Source organism: Mya arenaria, chromosome 5, assembly GCF_026914265.1.
Source record: "Mya arenaria isolate MELC-2E11 chromosome 5, ASM2691426v1".
Taxonomy (NCBI): Eukaryota; Metazoa; Mollusca; class Bivalvia; order Myida; family Myidae; genus Mya; species Mya arenaria.
This window is the reverse complement of record NC_069126.1, coordinates 66803067-66826582: the sequence shown is the minus strand read 5'-3', so window position 1 is coordinate 66826582 and position 23516 is coordinate 66803067. Positions and strand designations below refer to the sequence as shown.

General features: G+C 36.0%; 2 protein-coding genes across 2 annotated transcripts; one reads left to right on the top strand and one right to left on the bottom strand.

The window, feature by feature from the left end:
• Positions 1 to 1460: 1460 nt before the first annotated feature.
• LOC128234546 (serine hydrolase RBBP9-like) lies at positions 1461 to 8240 on the bottom strand. Its single transcript, XM_052948814.1, has 3 exons — positions 8022 to 8240; positions 4230 to 4539; positions 1461 to 2065 (listed from the first exon to the last, which is right to left on the bottom strand). The coding sequence occupies exons 2-3, from the start codon at positions 4522 to 4524 to the stop codon at positions 1809 to 1811; spliced, it is 552 nt and encodes a 183-aa protein (XP_052804774.1). The 5' UTR covers positions 4525 to 4539; positions 8022 to 8240; the 3' UTR covers positions 1461 to 1808.
• LOC128234545 (enhancer of polycomb homolog 1-like) lies at positions 7693 to 23118 on the top strand. The gene is made up of 14 exons (XM_052948813.1): positions 7693 to 8098; positions 8549 to 8705; positions 9031 to 9272; positions 9589 to 9696; positions 9934 to 10001; positions 10370 to 10450; positions 13505 to 13613; positions 14011 to 14181; positions 15037 to 15120; positions 16220 to 16368; positions 17321 to 17431; positions 18102 to 18520; positions 19800 to 20157; positions 20765 to 23118. Exons 1-14 carry the CDS (start codon positions 7946 to 7948, stop codon positions 20835 to 20837), a joined length of 2283 nt encoding a protein of 760 aa, XP_052804773.1. The 5' UTR covers positions 7693 to 7945; the 3' UTR covers positions 20838 to 23118.
• The last annotated feature ends 398 nt before the right edge of the window (positions 23119 to 23516 follow it).

The window sequence follows — 23516 nt, the reverse complement described above, 5'->3', positions numbered from 1 at the left end:
TTGCGAAAATGGTACTCTTTACTTCCGTTGTTCAGAAGCTGTTTCAGTAAGCTCCTTATGTTTTTTCTTGCTTAACCATAGTGATGTGTTAAAAGTACAAACAAAATAATTGAATGTTATAAATGCACATCTTCTGTTGTTGGCTGCGAACTTCTTTCAATGAAGTGCTTCCTTTCGCTTAGATATTATGGTTGCAAAAGAAAAGACTTCAATTTAAAAAAAATCATACATGTATGTGTCAAATTTCTTTTGAGCTTGTGCGAAATGAAGAATGTTATCAAGGTGGACGTAGTGTTTTATTTTTCCTATTCCTTAACTCTCGGTCTCCTTGTCACCAAGCAACATGGCGCTTGTACGTGGAGAAGACGCCACACACTGACACGTTTAAGCAAGTACAATGATGACAGACAAAACTCGTTATGTCGAACTCTGATATCTCAAAGTTCTGATTATATCGGGGGGGGGGGGGGGTTCGAGAGGGTTTTTAGTTAAATATGTTTCGTATTTCGGCTATACCGAATGTTCATTATCTCGAAGTATTTCCGTGGTCCAAACGCCTTCTACATTTCCGAGTTTTAACTGCTAGAAAGACCATGAAGTAAATATGTCCTATATCTGATTTCTCTCCGTAGAATTATTGCCATTAACCTTGTGAGTAAATAAAGCCATTGAGATCAGTGAAAATGGCGGAGCACACGTACATTGGCAACGGTAAAAAATATTTTTGATTCAAGGTAGTTGAATAAAAACAAAAAATATCGGAAATGAAATGTCATCTCCAAAACGGTGCCAATACGAGCATCTGGCCGACGTACCGTGGTTTGGTTCCTGACCTTGATACATGTGATTGATGTGACAGAGGTTGATTAGTGATTACCACGCCAGACAAATACGTTACTTCCACATAAAACAGACAACCCACCTTCGCCTATAACAAACGACCAGACGACCATTTCGGTGTATAATACCGACGACCATCCTCCTCCACGTATTACAGACGACCATCTCCCTCCGCGTATTACAGAAGACCATTTCCCTCCGCGTATTACAGACGACCACCACCCTCCGCGATTTGCAGACGACCATCACCCTCTGCGTATGGCAGACGACCATCTCTCTCCGCGTATTACAGACGACCATTTCGGTGCGTAACAGAAGGCCACCTCCACGTACCGCAAAAGACCATTTCCGAGTTTTACGAAAGACCACCTCATCATATACAGTAACAGTTATTTAAATACAATTACCTTTCTTCTAGAAGAATACAAACAAAATTGGTTTAAGAAAATTGACAATTCAAGCGTCGTTCAATAATTTTCAGGCAATCGAGTGCCGATCTGAAACCTGATTATATGAGGGGAATATTTACCTTTCTCAACATCAATAAGTTGAAGGAAGTATTATCAAAATACAATTTCATAACTTAAGGTTTGGAGCAATCAATAAAAAAACTAAAGCAGTGATATACATGTCAATGTATTTCCGACATATAACACAGGTAGCCCAACTGATGTAATCTATTAAGAAATAAATCATAAACTCCCTTATTTTTTCTGTTATTTTGACGTCTTTCAACCGTTCGTGTAAGAATTTAAAAAAAAATATTATTTTTTTCAATCTGTGATTGTGTGTACAATAAGCGACATGCCTTGTATTTACTATGGCCGTTACTATTCCAGCAGATTTTTAGCAAAGTATACTTGAAACGTTCTGTTTATTCCTGTCCTTTTTATGATTTAATTATATTCTGAACGAGAGTTTGAATATTTGGATATTATCACTCTGATTATCATAGATCCTGTACATCTTCATTTCCCTTCTTTTAACTTCTTTTTAATCACATCAATGAGCTGGGGAAAGCAAGTGTTCATGAAGTGGCCTTTATCCTGAAATTTGTGCAAGTCGGACTCCAGTCCATCAGCGACCTGTTGTTGCTCGGACCAAGAAATAAAGGGGTCGTCTGTGGATCCAAACTGGACCCGCCAGGGGGCGTTTTCTCGTATACGGGGCCATTCCCAAGGCCGACTGTAGTAGCCACTGGCTCGCTCGTTCTCATCGCCGAGGTCTGAAAAAAACAAAAACAAAAAACGTGTAAATGCATTGTTAACCAAAATATATATGGTGTTTTTTCTTAAAATTTTGCATTAACCGGGTAATAAATTTAAAATGAAAACTCTCTCTTACGTTTTGGAGTGATTTATATCATAGTGGGCTGTATTGGATTTGTCCGGTATCGAACAGCGCTATGTTTACATATATACAGAGATACGATAGCGAGAAGAAAACGTCTTGGTTATAAAAAAAAGTTCTGACAATTTGTATTTATTTATTTTTCTCTTAGACTGTTACAAGAAAGTTGTGTTTGCTATCAATATTTTCAATGAAGAACGGTCACAGTGGAACGGAACGGTGACGGTAATGGCGTTTAACATTTCGACACCGGTTTTTACTTGCATCAGCAAATGTGAGCAGCATAGACAAAAAGCTTTTTGATAGTGATAGTAATAAACGTATTGTATTTATTTACGGCAAAATGCAGTATATAATTACAATTGATCACCAGCAAAATTTACGTTATATATAGATTCTTCCGGCTATACATGCAAATTAATCTATAGATCATAATATATTGAGCAAATTTTCAGAACTTTCTTAAAGCTGCACTCTCACAGATTGTACGTTTTGACAACTTTTTTTTTTATTTTTTTGTCTTGGAACCAGCCAATTTTTGCGAAAATGCATGGATACCAAGTATATAAGACTGCTGATAAAACATTAGATCGCAGATTTTTGTATTCAAGTCAAAAAGTTGATGTTTTATGCATTTATCTTAAGCCGTTAGTAACGGTTTAAGCCATAAAATATTGATTTTCGAACGGAGATATGAAAAACACGATCTGATCTTTTGACAGCAATCTTTTATCACTGGTTTGCAGATATTTACGCAAAAATTGGCTCATTCCAACACAAAAAATAAAAAGTTGTAAAAAAAGGGTAAATCTGTGAGAGTGCAGCTTTAAAGCAGCAACGTTCTTACGACATAATTGTTAACATTCAAAAACACGTTTTAAAGTTAACAGTGCTGTAAATATGATGATGATGATGATGATGATGATGATGATGATGATGATGATGATGATGGTGAATACCACGTCCGATTGCCTATAATCCGTTCCAACTAGAGGGGTGCTGTGACAAATAGTGTGTGACGAATGTATGTACCATAGAAACGTTTAGAAGTGTGGTCTAGACTTCCACAATCATATCATCATCAAATATTTACATGATTTTCACCTACACATTTCATAATTTGAGGCGGGGAAACTAGACACTTGAAGTCATCGTTGCACACTTTATACAACTTATAGTTCGTTATCATTTGTCAATGTACGCATTAAAATATCCCCAGTATTCCGTGCACGAAATGATTTGATTCAATTTGATTTAATTCACTTGTATGAGACCGAACAGTTATATTTCTCGCCCTTGTACTATCCCCTACGAGCCGTCCTGTCCGCTAGTGGCCCTTTAGCCTATGCCCCATTACTATACGATTATGATTTTAAAATCATAACCAAGCACTTTCTTAAAGCTGTACTCTCACGGATTTACCATTTTTACAACTTTTTTTTTATTTTATTTTTGTCTTGGAAAGAGCTATTTTTTGCGTAAATATCTGCAACCCAATGATATATAATTGCTGACAAAAAATCTGATCGTAGATTTTCATATTTCCGTTCGAAAATTAATGGTTTATGGACTAACGGTTTAAGAAAAATGCATAAAACATCAATTTTTAAACTTAAATATAAAAATTTGCGATCTAATATTTTGTCAGCAGTCTTATATAACTGGTTTCCATCGATTTTCGCAAAAAATGGCTCGTTCCAAGACAAAAAATAAAAAAGTTGTCAAAACGTTCAATCTGTGAGAGTGCTGCTATTAACATTATTATAGATAATGTTTTTGAATCTACTGAAGTGGATGCAATTCCAATCTCACCAATTTTATAATGCTACATAGCACTACGTAAAATGCAAGTTTTTGTTTGCTATTCTCAGTGACAGATTCGTCAATCTTGGTAAACAGAAAAACTTTAACGCAAATTGACACCGCGTAGTACACTATTCTAAGAGCATAAAGTTATAATATTGTTTTCAAACTGGCAAACATAGCAGGATTCTGTCGAATAGGATATCCTCTATTAACGACAAAAAATGTAATCTGACCTGAAAAACATGCGGAGACGATCACAATGCCCTTAACCTTGTACTTCTCCGCGAACCTCATAGCCGCCTCAGCGCCCGAGCTGTGCCCCACAATAATGGTTTCCTCGCCGCACCCCATTTCGTCACGCATGAACGGGATCCAGATGGACTCACGGGCTATCACCGGATCCGGCATGTTCCTGAGGTCACACTTTACCCCATCCAGCTCATTCAGCTTTCGCTGCGCCCAGCCGTACCAGTTGGCTCGAGTGACGTCACCTCCGCCGTTTCCAGGGATAATGACAATATGCGTCATCTTACTACAACACTTCTGGAATATAGCAAATATTCGGAGTCAATATATTAACCAGATCCAATTTGCCTATTAATTATTTTCAACCGGGACCAAAAGCATCCATGTGAACGTTTGAACGATATCAAATATCATTCTATACCTAATTTATATGTCCAATCGTAGACGCTCTTTTGAACCACGTGACAGTACAATATCTTTCCATATATTAGGACGCACGCGCGTACAAAAATCCCATATTTTTTTATATATTGTACGATTCACAGGCCCCATGTTTAAGCTATGATAAAGACCGAAACCCGAGGCGCTCCAGATAAAGCGTTACGATAAAGCTTCAGTATTTATACAGGATTAATACATTGCCGTTTGTCAACACGGAACGTTTATTATTATTATTATTATTATTATTTTATTATTATTATTATTATTATTATTATTATATAAAATTTATAGGTATAGAATAAAAAGGTCATTTAACATTGTTCTGTACAATACGGAATATATCTGGACTCATGCACAGCTTGGAATGTCACTGAGTACGTACTCGTCCAAATATATATCCGTATTGTACATAACAATGTTAAATAACCTATAAGTGGTGTATCCACCCCGGCGTGGATATATCAAAAAATGGTGCATTCTACCCGGCGTGGATATATCAAGTAGTGGTGCATCCATCCCCGACGTGGATATCAGCACATTTGGACGTTTGCACGATTTAAAGTAGTGGTGTATCCACCCCGGCGTGGATATCAGCACATTTGGACTTTGAACGATTTTAAATAGTGGTGTATCCAACCCGGCGTGGATATCAGCACATTTGGACGTTTGAACGATATCAAGTAGCTAGTGGTGTATCCATCCCGGCGTGGATATCAGCACATTTGGACGTTTGAACGATATCAAGTAGTGGTGTATCCACCCCGGCATGGATATCAGCACATTTGGACTTTGAACGATTTTAAGTAGTGGTGTATCCACCCCGGCGTGGATATTAGAACATTTGGACGTTTGAACGATATCAAGTAGTGGTGTATCCACCCCGGCGTGGATATCAGCACATATGGACATTTGAACGATATCAAGTAGCTAGTGGTGTATCCATCCCGGCGTGGATATCAGCACATTTGGACGTTTGAACGATATCAAGTAGCTAGTGGTGTATCCATCCCGGCGTGGATATCAGCACATTTGGACGTTTGAACGATATCAAGTAGTGGTGTATCCACCCCGGCGTGGATAACAGCACATATGGACTTTAAACGATTTTAAGTAGTGGTGTATCCACTGGACGTTTGAACGATTTCAAGTAGTGGTGCATCCACCCCGGCGTGGATATCAGCACATGTGGACGTTTGAACGACGTCAAGTAGGCAGATGTGTCCACATTAGCGTGGGTCTTAGGGCTTGACTTCATGCCCCGCCCCTACTAAACCGAATTTTACCGTGATCCCTCCTCGGTCTATGGTGTTCTTTACGCTCAGAAATAGTCATTTCACCTCGCCCTTCCACGTGCTTGTTAACTGGACGTATAAAGACTGGCACATTTGTTCTAAGTGTGAAGTGATCGCGCCGGTAGGGGCTGAGGCAAGAGGTCACATAAGTCCAGTCAGTGGAATATTCGTAGTTAACTTATCAATGATTTTCGCGGATGATGGCGGGCATATTAAAATAATATCTGTGCTACACGATGATCTACAGGTGCACCGAATACTGCGCAACAAATAATTTAAATTATGTTCACAGTCTGCGTACCGAATAACGCTAAATGGTGTGATTCACGACATACTAAACGAGTTTGTTTTAAATAATATTAAATACGAGTGTGTAATTACACATTTACTCTATACTGCGTGCCGGTGATACTCAAGCATTTCCCGCCGTATCCTGCATTTAAAACAGATAACAATATGAACAATTTGGAGAGCCTTCGTATCGAATAATGCCAACTCTTGTGTTTAAGACTGCATACCTTGTACCAGCCTCTTGGGACACGAAAGTTCCTTAAAACGATTTCAAATTCAAAATACCGCGTTTTACAGTCTCAACATTTAGATCATTACGTACTCATGATATGGATACATTTACTACATGAGTCAGTGGCTGAATATGTCCCCGGACAGTAATATCAAACTCCCATGAAACTCACAAATACTGGGAAAGAAAACTATCACATCGATAGAAAAGAAAAAAAAATTATATATATATATATATATATATATATATATATATATATATATATATATATATATATATATATATATATATATATATATGTGTGTGTGTGTGTGTGTGTGTGTGTGTGTATATTATTGTATAAGTTTTATCTACTATAGTGCAAATGATCAAAAAAAAAAATACGAATGACATGTGTTAACTAGATATATTGATTTAGGTATGAGTATCCTACGTACAGTTATGTAAACTTAGGGTTCCTGTTGACCCCAAATCATGTGTGACGTGTAACCCCCTCCCCATGCGTACAGAATACTTTATATATTCGTACCACGCACCAACTTGTGAAGTGAAAGCCTCATTCTTAATTTAGTATCATTTGTTTATGTTGATACCGCTGTCACTTGTAAAGATATGTTACCGTGACAAAATAAAAAGTGCATGTGAAAGGATTTTAAAGAGAAAATGGTTTACAGAACAAAGTTTAAAAATAGAAAATAAAAATATACCAGGGAGTGACTTGCATGTATGAATTGATGATTACAGTATTATTTTTGGACCCAGAAAAAAACTTATCACATTTAGGCTATAGGCCTTGAAATATAAATTTTAAAAATGTAATTTCAAGCTCTATTTCAGTTGAAAAAAACTGCTATAACATTAATTATTTTTATGTTCTTTGGTTATTTATCTGACATAAAAGTAATAAAACTACCCTTTTAAAGATACTTAAGTGTATTTGACCATGTATGCATGAAAAAATAACTAACAATATCACCATTAGCTCAATTAAAAGAAAAACTTTAAAAAAAAAATAATTAGACATCGGATACCTTAAAAAAATAGCAATTATATGTTTCAGGTTTCGGTTTTAGTTATATCTTATTTCCACTGAGTTTCGATCAAAGTATTATTTTGCATTGAAAAAGAAACAGGAAAGCGCAAATGTTTAGGCGCCTATTAATTTCGCGCATGCGCATTCTCAACAAGCTGAATTATGGGAGGTACTCAGTGGCAATTTGTCCGCCATGATGAAAAAATCGAAAATTTGAAGAAATTTTCTAACTTCGGACGCTTATTGTGTATTACCTAGAGGAATTGTTTGTAAACTAAGTATACTATACAAATGTTGGCCCTCTAATCTTTCACTAGATACTGTTTAGGTTCGCCTAGAACCTCATGTTACGTGTATTTTTGCAAAAATCTTGTTAGTGACCGGGACATTTGCATAAAAGCAGGTCATTTCAAGATGAGCAAGGTAACATTTCGGGCCAGGGCGCTGGACGCCACTCGGCCAATGCCAGTGTATAAAGCAGATGACATACCAGATCTTCCGGACTTTGCAACAATCAACAGATCGGTGCCTCAGATGCCGACTGGGATGGAAAAAGAGGAAGAAACGGTACGCCCTATTGTTTGCATGTCTGTGCAAAGATGTCCGCCATCTTGAAACGTGTCACCGTTTCACGTCCTGTTTTTTACAATCGGTATAGAGGCCCTTTAACCCATTATTGGCCAGTTATGTTTCCGTAACAGATCATTATTACGCCAAATATATGTTTTAGACCGAAAAAATGTAAAAATTGACGTTATATTCTGTTACCTATTTTTAGATATGTTTTGTCACGTGACCATAGAAGGGACGTAATTAGTCTAAACAGAAAGCACATGTCTTTTTGAACAATAGTACGGAAGTCATGTACTCACCAACTCTAATCGATAAAATGAATTGAAACCACAATATAGTAATATTTTTATTATAATAATAATAAAGATTGCCAGTCCAATCAAAAGGCAATTTTATTCATGATAAAATGGATATTTTTGAAAGCAATGTCAATTCTGTTTTCAGGAACTTCATCTTCAAAAAGCTTTGTGCGCGCAACAGGCATATGGCACATCAGAAGGCCTTAATATTCCCATTCCAGATGTGGATGACACGGCAGAGCGCTGTGATGGACTCTACAAGACTGACTTCAAGCAGCCTAAACAGTTCATACATGTGCAAGGTGCATGTCCACTTCTTGTTGACAAATGTGCATTTTTGTATTGTCAGTGGTGCTAAAGAGAATTGTATTAACGCCTATGTCCAGATACGAGCCTAAAAGTTTAACCTAGAAAATTATGCTGGTGCTTGTTATTATGGTGTTGAAATTTCCAAAATATTTGTTTTCTAGCTTGAAGATAATGATTAAAAGTTAATCAAAACAAACACATATCATGCACCCTATCTTGAGATATTATTAGAAAACTGATATTCTTGACCGATCTTTCATGCCTACCATGAGATTTAAAATGAGCTCTCTAGCCGCTCTTACCTTTTTCCATGCTCAGCAATTGGGATGGACCAAGAGATTCCGGACTATGATATGGACTCTGAAGATGAGAACTGGCTCAATGAACAAGCAAAGAAAATGGAGATTACGCCTCTCAAGTTTGAAGAAATGATGGACAGGCTTGAGAAAGGCAGTGGTCAACAGGTTGTCACTCTGCGGGAAGCCAAATGTCTTCTTAAGGAAGATGACGACCTCATAATTGCTGTCTACGACTATTGGCTCAACAAACGTCTCAGAACAGTATGTTGTTGTGTCTCACTGGAAATATTAATCATTCGAATGTTTGAAGGTGCAATAACAGCACTTCATAAATGTATAAATGGGTTATGTGAAACTATTAATACTTATGTCAAATGCTCTATGGTGTCATCAATATCAGATGCAGAAGACCTCACAGTGTCAGTATTTAATAAGCCAGTGTAATTGTCGCTTAAAGAAAACAAACATTAGTAGATTGTAGTGAATTCCAACTTTGAAGTGTAAACTAACTTTATACATTAAGTGAAAGATGTTCAGATGAAAACACTATTGAATCATGATTGACTCAACATTTCAGCAATATCCTCTTATACTGAGCGTTAAAACAGAGAAAAGAGACGGTTCCACTTCAAACAATCCATATGTTGCATTTAGACGCAGAACCGAAAAAATGCAGACAAGAAAGGTATACTGTTGTATAAAAATGTTCATTGGAAGTGCTTAACATGCAATGTATGTTTTTTGTTTCAATTGTATGTATATGTTGAATCATATTATAATTCATCACTGATTTTGACTGTTTAAATAATGCAAAGCCTTGTTTTTAAATGTGGCATCATGTTTCCTTGTTTATCTATGTAGTCAAAAAATGCTTCGATAGCTTGTCCGACAAAAAGTAATGGAAGCAAGTTGCTGTTTTCAGAACCGGAAAAATGATGAGACGTCGTATGAGAAAATGCTGAAACTGCGGCGTGATCTCAGCAGGGCAGTGTAAGTGTCAATGGTAGCCCTGGCACTTTGTAACACTTTGTAGCCCTTTCTTCATTAAAATCTTGTGCAGTATGTCAGTACTTGTGCTTTGTTAGGAGGGTAAGTTTTATTTATCCAACCAGAGCTTTGGTTTGGGTTTTGAATTGATGACGTTGATCTTGTATTTTGGTGGAACAGGTGATTCTCAAATATAAAATACCCCACTACAGGGTATCAGTCTAATTTTGGATTCACTCAAGTATTGTAACTTAAGTTCAAAGTTGACATATAACAATGTCTCGTACATGAGTTTTTTAAGACACTATGATGTCTTTTATCAGTTGCCTTTGTGCTCTGTAGGTGAACAGTATGTTCTATACAACTTTCAGAACTTTATTGGAGTTTGTGAAAAGACGAGAGAAGATGAAGAAAGAGATGCTTCAGCTTGCAATAGAGATAGCAGAGAAGAGGTAAGGATTGGTAGTGTGATTTTATCAAATGAAAAAGGACATATTATATAATCATGTTTATAACAAGAGTTTTTTTTCAGACCTAGCTGTTACAATTTCATCTTACACAGGGTTCGAATTTAACTTTGGGGAGCACTCACAAAATTTTGCGAGTGCCTTTTGAGCCAACTCGCAAAATGAAAAACCAACTTGCAATTTTATTCAGGGTTTCCGCCAGGAATTTCATAAGGGGAGGGGTGTCCCCTCCCGACGTCGATTTTTTTATATTTTCGTATCCAAAATGGTGCAATTTCCTGCATTTTAAACAAGTTTACAGTTATGTTCCCATGATTTAGAATTACCAACTAAAGTCCGATTAATATTAAAATTATTTGTGAAAAGGTTTAATGGTTTCTCTTCCTTGATTATTGGTATTTCTCAAGTTTTCCGACAATAAAATATCGACGATATTGATCGACTTATGTTTCGTTTAGTGCGGGTATTATTTATATTGACACCGTTGACGTCACAGCAAAACGTGTAAAGCACGCTGCATGCTGGAACACAAAAGAGTCCGGAGCAAAGCGACTGCTCGTGTATTCGTATTTAAAGCTGCAACAGCTAATATTTTTAAAGCCAGGTTGGCTAAATGATAACTTAAAGGGAATGTAATGTGTATTTTCAGATTTATTTATCTTTTTTCTAAATAAATTAAAAGAACGATAAAATAATCAAAGGTTAATAATAAGCAACACAAAATATAACTTTACACTTTTAAGACGGGAACGCGACTCAATTAATTACGACGACATAGCATAACCCTTGTTAATAACACAGATATCTTAACACGGTTCTCAATTATAATTTAATAATTGGTTTTTAAACGGACTCGGGATTAAGAAACAAAATAAAACGACACATGATTTATGTTACCGAAATCAATTAACACTTATTGTTTACTATGCGTTCATAGATGGTTATTGGTATGAAGGTCGCAAATTTTACGACAGTGGTGTTTTTCACACATTCCCATTCTGATAAAGAATAGGAGGAGTTTGGTTAATTGGCACTGTTGAACCTCACCGACACGCCTTCATGCTGTCGTCGATCCTGAATGGCTGATACAAATGTCGTAATAGTCCCGACACGCCTTCTGGCTGTCAGTCAACCGTTGCAATCGCAACAAAATCGTGTATTGTCAAAACTGATGATTGTTTTGATAAGGATTGTCGCTACGCGGATTAAAGCATGTCGGCATAATTAACGCGTGTCGGTAATTGGCCTTGCCAGCGGAAGGCACGTCGGGCCCGACAAGCCATAAAGGGCTGGCGGAAACCCTGTTATTATTTGCTTTATTCCCTTATAATATTGTCTAATTTAAGTAGAAAATTACACCTAAGACATATGATGAATATTAAAACGTATCAATCTTGTGTAACTCGACTAATAGAACTTGTTGATGGCTTATTCTTTTTGGGGGGTAAGGAATGACTCATCAGATGCTGGCCGCTTTTTGATAACAAAGCTGTCCAATAATTTGACATTGTTCACTTTGTATATTTACCCTCGCTAGGGTAATACCCATTCGGCAAGCATGCTACAGATTTCATTAAATCTATTAGTAATAAAAACAATAACATAATAAATTTAGAATAAATCAAAGCAACAGTATATGAAATATATTGATCGACAAAGTCTATTCACTTTGACATTTGAGCGGAAATATATTCAAAGGTTGATGTGGGCTACATATAGCAAAAGCGCTAAATTTAGCCAATGATTGAGCTAGGTCATTTGTATTCACTTGGTATTATGCATGCTTGGAGCGTCCTGGAAAGATTCGAGATAAAACTCAGCCTTTTCTGTATTTGTTCTACTGTGAAATCATTAATGTTCGTGGGGAATTAATGTTCGTGGTTTTCGTGGGTTGGGTGATCCACGAATTCAAGATCCCATGAAATATAAACCCTTTATTCACTTTTTCAATTGTCTTGTTACGTACATACTCTAGTATATTATTTACAGAGGTCGCAGTATACAGTGTTAAAACCTGTCTCACTGTATAACTTACGATTATTATTCTGTTAATATATTATAACTGCCTTTAACAAATAATGAACCAAATCAATTAAATGTGTTTTATGCAGCAAATGACAGTTATAAGCACGTGTTAAAGCGTGTTCTGTTAATGAAAATCTCCAAGTTTACAAGATGTGCGTGATGACTGTCTGTACTCGATTTTTTTATTTAATGAAATAATTAATCGATTACTAGTACATTGAAGATTACTAAGCACCGAACGTGACAATATACGCACCTTTTCGGTGTTTTCACAGTTTGCAAAATTCTTAATTGGCATTCAATGGCTTCCCCTATCTGTATTTATGATCAGGGTACATCTTCTTTTATTACCTTTATTCCCAATTAAATCGATAAGTGACATGGGTATATGCACTAATTGGCATGTCTTACCACATTAGCGAGTGTCATAAACCGAGTGACGTAGAAGACGGAAATCACGGGCCAGCGTGTGGATATTATGCAGACGCTCTAGGACGATTGCATCTTCGATTATTTTTTTTCAAAAATGAAAATCCACGAATTCAAGTACCCACGAAATTGTTTTTTTCGGCAAACCACGAAATTTCATGCCCACGAACATTAATGATTTCACAGTATTTTTGAAAACTTACTAGAGCGTGACTCCGTACCGTCTTCTTTATACTGGTAGTGTAAACATGCCACTTATAGGCTGTTGACACTCGACTACGTAGCCGAGTTAAGTTCATGTTTATTCTTCTTTCCTTTTAACATTTTGTGGTCTAGAAAAAGCCACTCGCAGAATTTTGCGAGCTTGAATAAAAGTCACTGGCAATTTCTAAATTCGAACCCTGTTACATGAAATCATTGAACAGTGATGTTAAAACAACTTTTGCTTGAGGCTACAAAGGTTTTATGAAAGTATTTTTATGGAAAGCTTAACATTTTGAATCAGAAAGGTTGCTTATAGTAGTAGTCACCTGTTATTGTGGATTAAAAAATCGGAGGTTGCTAATTCTAATGATTTGTTTCCAGGTATAACTTAGAGGACTTTGAAGGGAACAATTTGAGAGAAGCAGAGTCTATACGACACAAGTTACCTCCCTTTGTATCCCCATACACCTGGAAAGACTGGAATACTGGGGTAAGGCAGCAAATATTAAACACCTGTAACAGCGTGCTAGTGATGACAATTTTATTTGAGGTCTAGCTGCATTGTACCCTGCTTTGTAGAGAATCACTGAAAGACCCTAACCCAGTGAAAGATGGGTTAGGGCTATTCAATTTAAACATACACCTTCATATTTATTTAATTTGTAGCAAGCCGTAAACAGGAATATCCCCCTTAGTGTTTTGATTATTTGCCTTTCTGGAGTGGGTTTTATATTTAAATGAAATAGTCCCAGTCATCGAAATTAAACTTTTGGATGAACTTGCCTGAATTCTTAAGCTACATGTATTGCTTGGCATCAAAAAAATTCACAAATACTAAGTTTAGAACCAAATATAATTTTGAAACTTTTTTTTTGCTGTCATTACAGGAAGATGTTTCAGTTGGCAAGAAGAAACGAGAATATAGAAAGCGGAAACACAAAACTTCAACATCTCAACCACCAAGCGCCAACTCAAATGCTCAACCAGTGTACACCAGCACTGACCTGGGAATGCTGCAATCTGATCTCTTCAGTTCTGATGATGAAGTACTTTCACCGGTAAGAACGAGGAAATATTCTAGAGGGCATGATTGCTCAACCACCGATATAAATTATATGTCTACTAAGCAATTAAACACAAGTATGAAAACATGTTCGCCTATACTTTGAACTGAATTCTGAGGTCATTTGGTATGGGTTTTCTTTCTGTCAATAAGAACAGGTGAATAGGCGCATGAATAAATAGGCAACTTGTAGGTATTAACTTTTGACGTAGACAGCAGCTTCAGAAAGCCCTTGTGCAGATGATAACTGCAGTTGGTTTTATCCAATCACATTGAATCTTGGTGATGATATTTGTTGGCATAATAATATTAATATCTCAATCAAGGGTAATATTGGGGTAACTCGCCTCAGTAAATCTGGAGTATTGCCCGTTTTAGAGTGAAATATTGTTGCTTTATAACTTGTGCAGACAGCTGCTTAATTAATATCCTGTTGGAATCAAACTTGGTGACAGTGATTTTAGTCAAAATGTCTTGATCAAGTGGGATCATGACTTAAATCTTTTATGTAACACCACAATAATTTGCCAATTCTACACTGAAATGCAGTTGCTTACCTCAGGTATAGTTGTTTGACAATGTTCTCAAGGTAAACAAATTGTTCTATGTACATTCATCAAATTAGTGTTATAATTGGTTTGACAATGATTGTCGCATTCAATTCCACATGATTCTTGTAATATTTCGGTGTTTAAATGTAGCTTTTACAGTTTAATGAAGTGCAATTATCATCATTCAGGAACAAAATTATGCTTAAGCATGTTTAACTGCAGGATTTAATTCAGGTATACTAAGGTAGCAAGTGAATGATTTTGAAGTTCTTCCTGAAAGATATTTTTTTATGTTTCAGATGTCTCCATCTGATCAGGAGGATGAAAATGACCCAGATGGACTCTTTGCATTCAAGAGAAAAAAGAACTGTGCCTATTATGCAGTAAGAACCGTTTCTTTGTTGGTGTTCTCAAATATACATAGACATCAGTAGTAACACTAGTAGTGAATCGCAAGCAGCAGGGAGGTGGCCTTTGTCCTTTGTGAAAGCATATTGATGGAATACAATTTCCAGACATGAATGTTATTATTAAAATGATTTTTTGAAGGGGAAAAGGATTATAAATGTCTCCAGATGAGGGTTTGCAAAAGAAATTCTCATTTAACCCAGGTAGACAGGAAATACAGATTATTCAAGTAAAGTACTGGTACTTACCAGAAGGTAATGCGAATGCATTGGAGTATATGATTTAGTTTGATGTGGAATTTGGGGTCATACCCACTCTTATCACAACAGTTGTCTCTTCATGATTATTCATTTAAAGCACTCCGCACAGCAGGTGATGGTGAGATGGGTAATAGGGGATGTATTTTTGCAAGAAGTTTTTACAAGATCAGGTTATACCAGCAACCAACACCCAAAACTATCATGCCAACCCTGACCCTGCTGTACAGAGTAAAAAAATCTTTTAGATCTTTTTATACCCCACAAAACCAAGTTGGTCAAGAGGGAGTTGGTCTGTTGGTTTGTGTTTTCTAGCAAAAACTAGTGAATGGTTTGATAGATTTTAATTAATTTTGGTACAAATGTTAAACACCAAGTTTAACTTTGGTTATGAACCAATAATTTTAGACAGAAGTGAAGGCCACTTTCCAACCTTCTCAAATAATCAAGTTAGATAATTTACTCTTATCTTGCATGTAATTTAAATTTTGCCTCTTTACAATATAAATTTTGCCGACTTTGAAATTGTGGTAATGGTTGTGCATGTAAGTAGATCTTGGTCAACTACTCAGCAACTGCTTGATGTATTGCATTGAACCTTAATACAATTATGTATGATGACTTTATCTTGCATATGATGCAATGTTTGCCTCTTTTAATATTTGACCTTCAATACCATTTTGTGTGGGGTATTTGTCACTCGTGTCACAGCTCTATTGTCCCTTTGACTCTTTGACATGTGGAGTAAAAATACATTGTTATGGAAAATAGAACTTGTTTAAAACATGTGATTTTAATGAGATACATTCATTTTCAGCCTATTCTAGACCGGTTAGGTAACTGGCCATGGTGCAGTCCAGAGGAGGGTGGTATCGGGGAAAAGCGGTTCCGTTACTCGCTCACCTCCCTCTCACAACCACAGAGGTGTGTCGGCTTTGCACGGAGACGGGTTGGCCGAGGTGGCAGGTGCGGTCTTGATTTGTTTGCATATCATAATTGACTTGAGTGTAGGTTAGGGATTATTATTAGAACATTTCTAGAGTTGAAAAATGTAAAACAAAGTATACAGTTGAGTTCTATACTCCACTTGTAAAATGAAGTTTGGTAAAAAGCATTTTAAGAACTTCAATATGAAATATTTTATATTATTATTTGTCTTAGAATGCTTCTTAAAAGAATTCAGCCTATGATTTTCATTAAATTATATTAGCTGTAGTTATTTGACCCTTTTCACTTTAAGACAAAATAAACATTTAGCATACAAACTTTTCAGTTGAGAAAGCCCTATGATGTAAACCAAAATCTGAGATTGGGGTGGCCACGTGAGGTGTCAAGTCTTTACTTTAAAGCTGTTGATTCTTGAATTCTTTTTCCACTTCCCCACTTGTTTCTGCCTTTCCTACAACCTTCTTGTGTCACACCCCATCCTTCTTGACTTCTGTCTTTACTTGGCACTAAACTATGGCTACAGCGCGGTCCATGACCATTGATTATGAGAGCTGAGGGCTTGTACCAGTAATGTTGTTTGAAAATTACACATGCAGCTAATATGTTTATGTAATCTAGTTTTTGAGCCAGAGATGTGTAAAATAGGTTTTAGTTGAGAGCTAACTTTTCTTGCTTGCTGAAAATGGATTGAACCTAATTTGCAGGGGGTGCTCTATATTCAACAAGATGTAAAGTGCAAATCTGATTTTTATTGTAGAATTGCTACTACTAGAGCATGGATGGATTAGAATTGTTGAACTTGTTCCAATAAACAAGTTTTACAAATCTTGAATAAAAAATAATACATAAAAAATTAATGACCAATACTAAAATTGAATTTCTGTGTCTGAAGTTTGATACGTATAACAAGCCCATTAAATATTTGTCTTTATTTGTGACTTCAAATCTTACCTTTGCAAATGTATTTCAGAGTATTACTTGACCGAGGTTTTTCTCCTTGGGATGATGGCTTACACCAAGCTGATCTTTCCAATTCGGGGGTTATAGGCGACTACATTACTTACATTAAGGAACAAAAAATGTAAGTTATGGTAAAAAATAAATATTTTTTCAACATTTTCTTGTTATTTTACAGTAACATGCATTGTATAAATAGATTGCAGTGCCACACTTGTAGTCTTTTTTGGAAATGTGACTAGGACGTGAAAAATTGATAGGAATTGGTGACATTTTTACAATTGAATTATAATCTGATAACTGAAGAACATTATGAATAGTACCATGACCTTTAAGTCAACAGCTGATGTCAGTCAGGGGTTTAAACTTAACTATATTTCCCAGGGATTCTCATGATACAACAGGTGGAATATAGTTTCAATTCCTGAAGTAATTTGTCCCTCTGAAAATTTGTTAATATGGCCTTGATTTTATCAAATTCTTTTGGTTAGTATGGGCTATTTGAGCAGTCTGCTTGTTTACCAAGAAAGATGAAAAGATTGAAATAAAGTTAAAACAAGAATTTTCAATTGTGAATTAATGTCTGCTTGAATTGAACATGTATTTTTGGTTCCTATCTTTTTTCCAAAAGATTATGGTGTCCCGCCCTAACCTAGATGTTCTGGTGTCCCTTCATAAAATTTGATGTCCTTGGGGATCCCCAGATTGGAGATGATTGAGGATCATACACTAAAATTATGATGAAATAAAAATCTTTAATGTTTGAATATTATATTCAGTTGTCTGTTTCCCAGCTCACATTTCCGACCTCACTCCCCTCCCCCGGAGCTGGACACTAGTCGCCAACACCACCATCCCTTGGCTGGAGGCTCCTTTGCCGCCTCAGACAGCGAATTTAACATGGACCACTTCACCTCACATCAGGAGCAACTGAGGCAAATGCAGCGTGAGCAGCAAGAACAATTACTCCGACACCAGACAAGTGATCTCGATGCCTCGTACCCGGGCCTAGAACATTCCTTTTCTTCCCAGCCCACCTCTCGGTTTACCCTCGACACGGCGAGTGCAAAGTTTGCAGTGTCTGCTGTGATGAACTCGCCCCAAGTGCATCAGCAGCAGAGTGCTACGTCGACCGCCTCCATTAATGGTGCTTCTTCTATAGTTACATCCTCGGTGAATCTTCTCAATGGGCCAATCACCACCATTGCTGATAGTAAGTAGTTCACAGTATTTTCACCCATCATTAAAATTTAGACCTACCAGGTGTAAGAGGATGTTTTTTTGTTGTTTAATGTTGTGTATCAAGGTAAGAACTAGTGCACAAAAAAATCATAGCCAATTTTGTACACACCCAACCAAGCGCAAGCAGAACTAGATTCAAAATATATGTGTCTAACATTCTTTGGAATGTCCCTAAAGGGAGAGCATTTTGCCGCTTTGTCTGTCCTTCTGTCTGTCTCAACCTTGCCCAGAAAATAATGTAGTAACTACTTATGGGCTTGATATAAAACTAAGTATAAAGGTCGATGACATTTAGGGGAAGTGATGTGCACAAGAACCATAATCCTATCATGCATATTTATTAAGACGTCTCCCCTTAACCGTTTTTCATAATTAATGCTTGCACCCCCTATTCAAAACTACTGATGGGATTGAAATAGAACTTGGGTTATATAGATAGAAGCCAATGAGAGGAACTGCAATGCACATGAACCATAACCATATCTTGCATATATGTTATCCCCCCTTAACCATTTTTTTCAAAATTGATGGTGGCACACCCATGTCCGGTGAATAACTTCGAAACTACTGATGGGATAGTAATAAAACTTTGTATGTGCGCAAGTACCATAATTTAATCAAGCTATTTTCCCTTAACCAGTTTTTTTTTATAATTTATGCTTGTCCTGGCCATATCTAAGAAAATACCAAAGGGATTGAAATGAACCTTCAAATATAGATTAAGAAATTGAGAGTAATTCCAGTCCAAAAGAACCATAATCCTGCCCTGCATTTTCTTTAGTTTCCTCCTCTGACACTCGCTCCCTTATTTGACAGCAATTTTTTAAGGTCAAGTTTGTCTGAGCCTTTTCTTGGATATTTGTGTATTTTATTTCATTGCTTCAAATTTAATTCTAAATCTGCCCATATCTTTCCATGTTATGAGTTTTTCCAATTTGTGTATAATGATGTGCAAACCATTTACCTTTCACCATCACATCGTATTACAATTTTTGCATTTTTCTTGAAAATGGACACATGTGGAGCATTCATTGCTTCCAGCAATATTCTTGTTTTCAATTTTCTCAACAGTAGAAAATTGCATCTGCTTGACTATAATGTTTATAACTTCAGACAAAAGTAAGGCCAAGAACATTTGGTGTCCATTTAAAATACTAAAATAAAAAAAAATAGAGTTATCGCGAAGACTGATTTGTTGTTCTAAAACTGAAATAATTCAGCGCCCTAATCTATCATCATATGTATTTCAGACAAGCTCCAAGGTCTTTCAACATCACCAGCGGCAGACATCCTGCAGCTGAATCTTCCATTGAACAACAACAACAATCAGGTCATCACCACCTCCATCCTTCCATCTTCAACATCACATATACTGGTCAGTCAGTCTACAAGCGGTAAAGGACTTGCTACAGGGCTTACAGTGTCTGGCATCCTGCCTGCTTCATTACCGGCTCTTCAGTCATCATCAGTCTCCTCCGCTACCGTCCAGCCTAGCGTTTGCACTGTGCTCACTACCATTAACAATCTGGCTGGGAAAAATAACTTCACTGCAGCAAACTTGTACCGACTCACTGATCAACAGAATACAGTCCTTCAGGCTTCCATCAAGTAAGTTTCACGGGTTCGTTTCCCAGCCTGGTTGCATGTGAGTTTGGTTTGTGGTCACTAAATCAGACAATTGGGTTTTCTTCTTGTACTATGGTTGTCCTACAACACAAGACCACACTCTCTTGCAGTATCATGCTAACAAGAGTGACTAAGTAAAAGTTATCATAACTTTATTCACAATGGTTAAAAAATATACAATATTTCAACTAAGTAAGTTTCATTCTAATTAAAAGCGTAGTTAAGGCACTTTTAGATATTTGCTTAAATATTTACAAGATTGAAATATATGGGAAAGTGTAAGTGTAAAATTTGATATTTTAAGGGAACATTGATACTGCAGTTCAAGTATATTCAATGTTCTTTATTTTTCATACATTTGGGCAGCAACATTTAAAAAAAACTTTTTTAAAGATCACTTCGAAATAAGGTCAATGGTTTAAAATTTAGTATTACACTTACTATTTCGAAAGTTTGATTGGTCAATCTAGACGAAGCTTATTTGATTCAGGAAGTTATGCAATCTAATTCATTTGTGATGTTGATTTGTTAATGAACAGACATTAACAAAAGTTACAAATTCTAACCTAAATTAATTTGATATTTTCAGACAGAATCATGAAGACACAAAAACCCTCAACAACCTCAGTTTAGACAAAGTTCTTCCGATGGACGTCACGTGAGAGGAGTGTTTGAATCTAGTCATCATTAACATTATTATCACTCAGACAGACATATGTGTTATCACTCAGACAGTCATAACGTGTAAATGTTCTCGAGTTTGCCAAAAACGAATGACCACAAAGTTGCTGCCTGAAAGCGGGTGAAACTGATGGTTATTAATGAAATTATTTAAAACTTCACTGCCGTTCCATGGTACAGTGTGAAAAAATGTGGAAGATGAAGGTGGTTGTGAATCTGTTTAATTCAGCTCATATTCTTGGTTTGTATTTGGCTCGTCTAACTTCCATTTCAACATTAGGCATAGCCTATACGATCAATGACTGTGTTCAATATAAACTTAAAACTTTGTTTACTAGTATACTGCTTAACTTGAAATTAGGAACTAACATAAATTCCATTAAATTAAAAGACAGTTCTTATGGGAATAAGATGGGTCATGATCACTGTAATTTCATCAGAAATTGAAGCCAAAGTCTTTCTCATGTTTTGTTTTTATATCTAGCAATTCTTATCATGATTATGCTTATTGTTTGTAGTTGGTTTATCAAAATAATCAAGTATTTTGTACTTCTGACTTCATTGCAGACAGGGTAGCTCGTTAAGTTGGGACCATTAAGGTTAGCTTACACATAAGTGTTAAACTGTGATGTATCATGTGCACATTGAACCTGTTATTAAACTACAAAGGCAATGAGGTAATAAGATAATTTAGTTCTTTGTATCCAGGTCTTGTGAGGTAATGAGGAAGTGTTGTAATGATCAGAAATACTTTCTACTAATATATTTATGAACTGTATTGATTGTTCAAGCAAATGTTATGATTTTAAGAAAGACTTACTAATAATGCTTGTATTTTTACTAATTAATATATTTGCAGTGCTAAGAAAGAACACATAGCTACCTCAGTGTTTGAAATCCAGGACTTGTAGTGTACAAAGAAAGATTTCAATTGTAAATTGCCTGCAAACTTGGTAGAGTTTCGCTTGTTGTCAGTTTGAAAATCGTGCAAATTGTTAAAGATTGATATTGTCAGGATTTTTAATTTTGCTTTTGTCACTAGCTAGAACCAGTTCTTGTGTATTGATCATGTTACTAATTATCTTGAGTTTTTATTTGAAGTTTCAAGTGTTGTTACCTATTGTTTACCAACTTATCAAAAGAATATAGATGTCATACTTTATTATTATTTATTGGCGATGTTAAAAATGATGTCTTTGTACTTATATTTTTTTTTTATAAAGATTAAGATTTTTTTTAGTCAAGAGTGAAATAACAATGTTTATGGTAAAAAATATTTTAAAGGAGTCAACTTTTGGTGGAGAAATAATTGCCATTTTCGCAGTGGACAAATATAAGAATATGAATTGTTAGTCTGGTAATGACCTACAGTTATTGATTATCTCTTTCAAAGCCAAAGTTCCATCAATATGGCTATACCTTTAAGGTCTGTTGGTCATGTGCGTACATTGAACAGGGGAAAATAATTATTTGTCTTCATAGCCAGTCTTTAAACAAATTTCTAATAGCTGTTTTTACATTGTTGTATTGTGTATGCTAAGATAATGTATAGTTACTTGTTCATCCCAACTTGCAGCATTATCATATTTCTCATATTATCAAGTTACCACACTGTGTTCATAGGCAAGTCAACACCATTAATATTGTTCCCAATTTTGAAGGGATAAATGTAGAAGTATATGTATCATGCTATGTGCAAGAATTGAATTATTCCGGTAGGTGTTTTAAGTGTGGTTTTAAGGAGTTTGGATATTCATGTATGAATGGAAACATACCGCTCTTATTTCAATGATACATTCTAAAGAAAGAAAATCTATTAAGGGATATTTCTTTTCAAACATACAACCTACGCCAGGACAATTTAAAGATATTTTTTAACTTGTAATTTAACAGCGAACAGAAGAAACCCCAACAGAGTTTCTTTATTTTGCCTTCCTGTGATGGGTTATATGTTGAAATACTAGTAGTAAACTCAGAGCAGATTGATAGAGTAAGAAGGGTTGTTAAATTATTATTTTGAATACCGCATATTTCAGCTACAGAAATGATTGTTTTTGATCTGCATGCTAACTTAACATAGTGCTGAGCCTCTGTCGATTGTTTTAGCCGTATTGACTGTTGATCATGATGGCGAATTGTGTATAGTACATGTAAATGTAGAAACGTTTAATAATTGTAAAATAACTCGTGTTCAACTGTGATAAATGGGAAGTCTAGCTCTAGACATGCCCGGAAAATAGAAAAATAAAAAAGTACAATTAATGTTTCTCGTTGTTTTGTTTCTATACCAGTTTTGTGCGTAAGTCTGTGTTTTAATTTCATTATTTGGCGAGATTCTTGATGTCATTTTCATGTTGTCAAGCTTTCTAAATGAAATTGAAGAACAAACCGGACACCAGGCCAAATGATTATAAAACCTTGGCTAAGCTTCATGAAACCAGGCCATGTTGTACCGTCGTATGGTATTTGGGTGTTATTATAAATAATTTCCGGTAAACAGCAGTTCGCTCAAGGTATCCTGAAACGCAGGAGAAATGGCAAAAAAAACGCTCGGTAATAGGCCAAGCAAATATAATTTGTAGAAACTTATTCGAACGCCTTACTAGAATTGATAGTTACAGTGGTACAGACAGTGGTTAAGTTGTCGACCTGATTCGTTT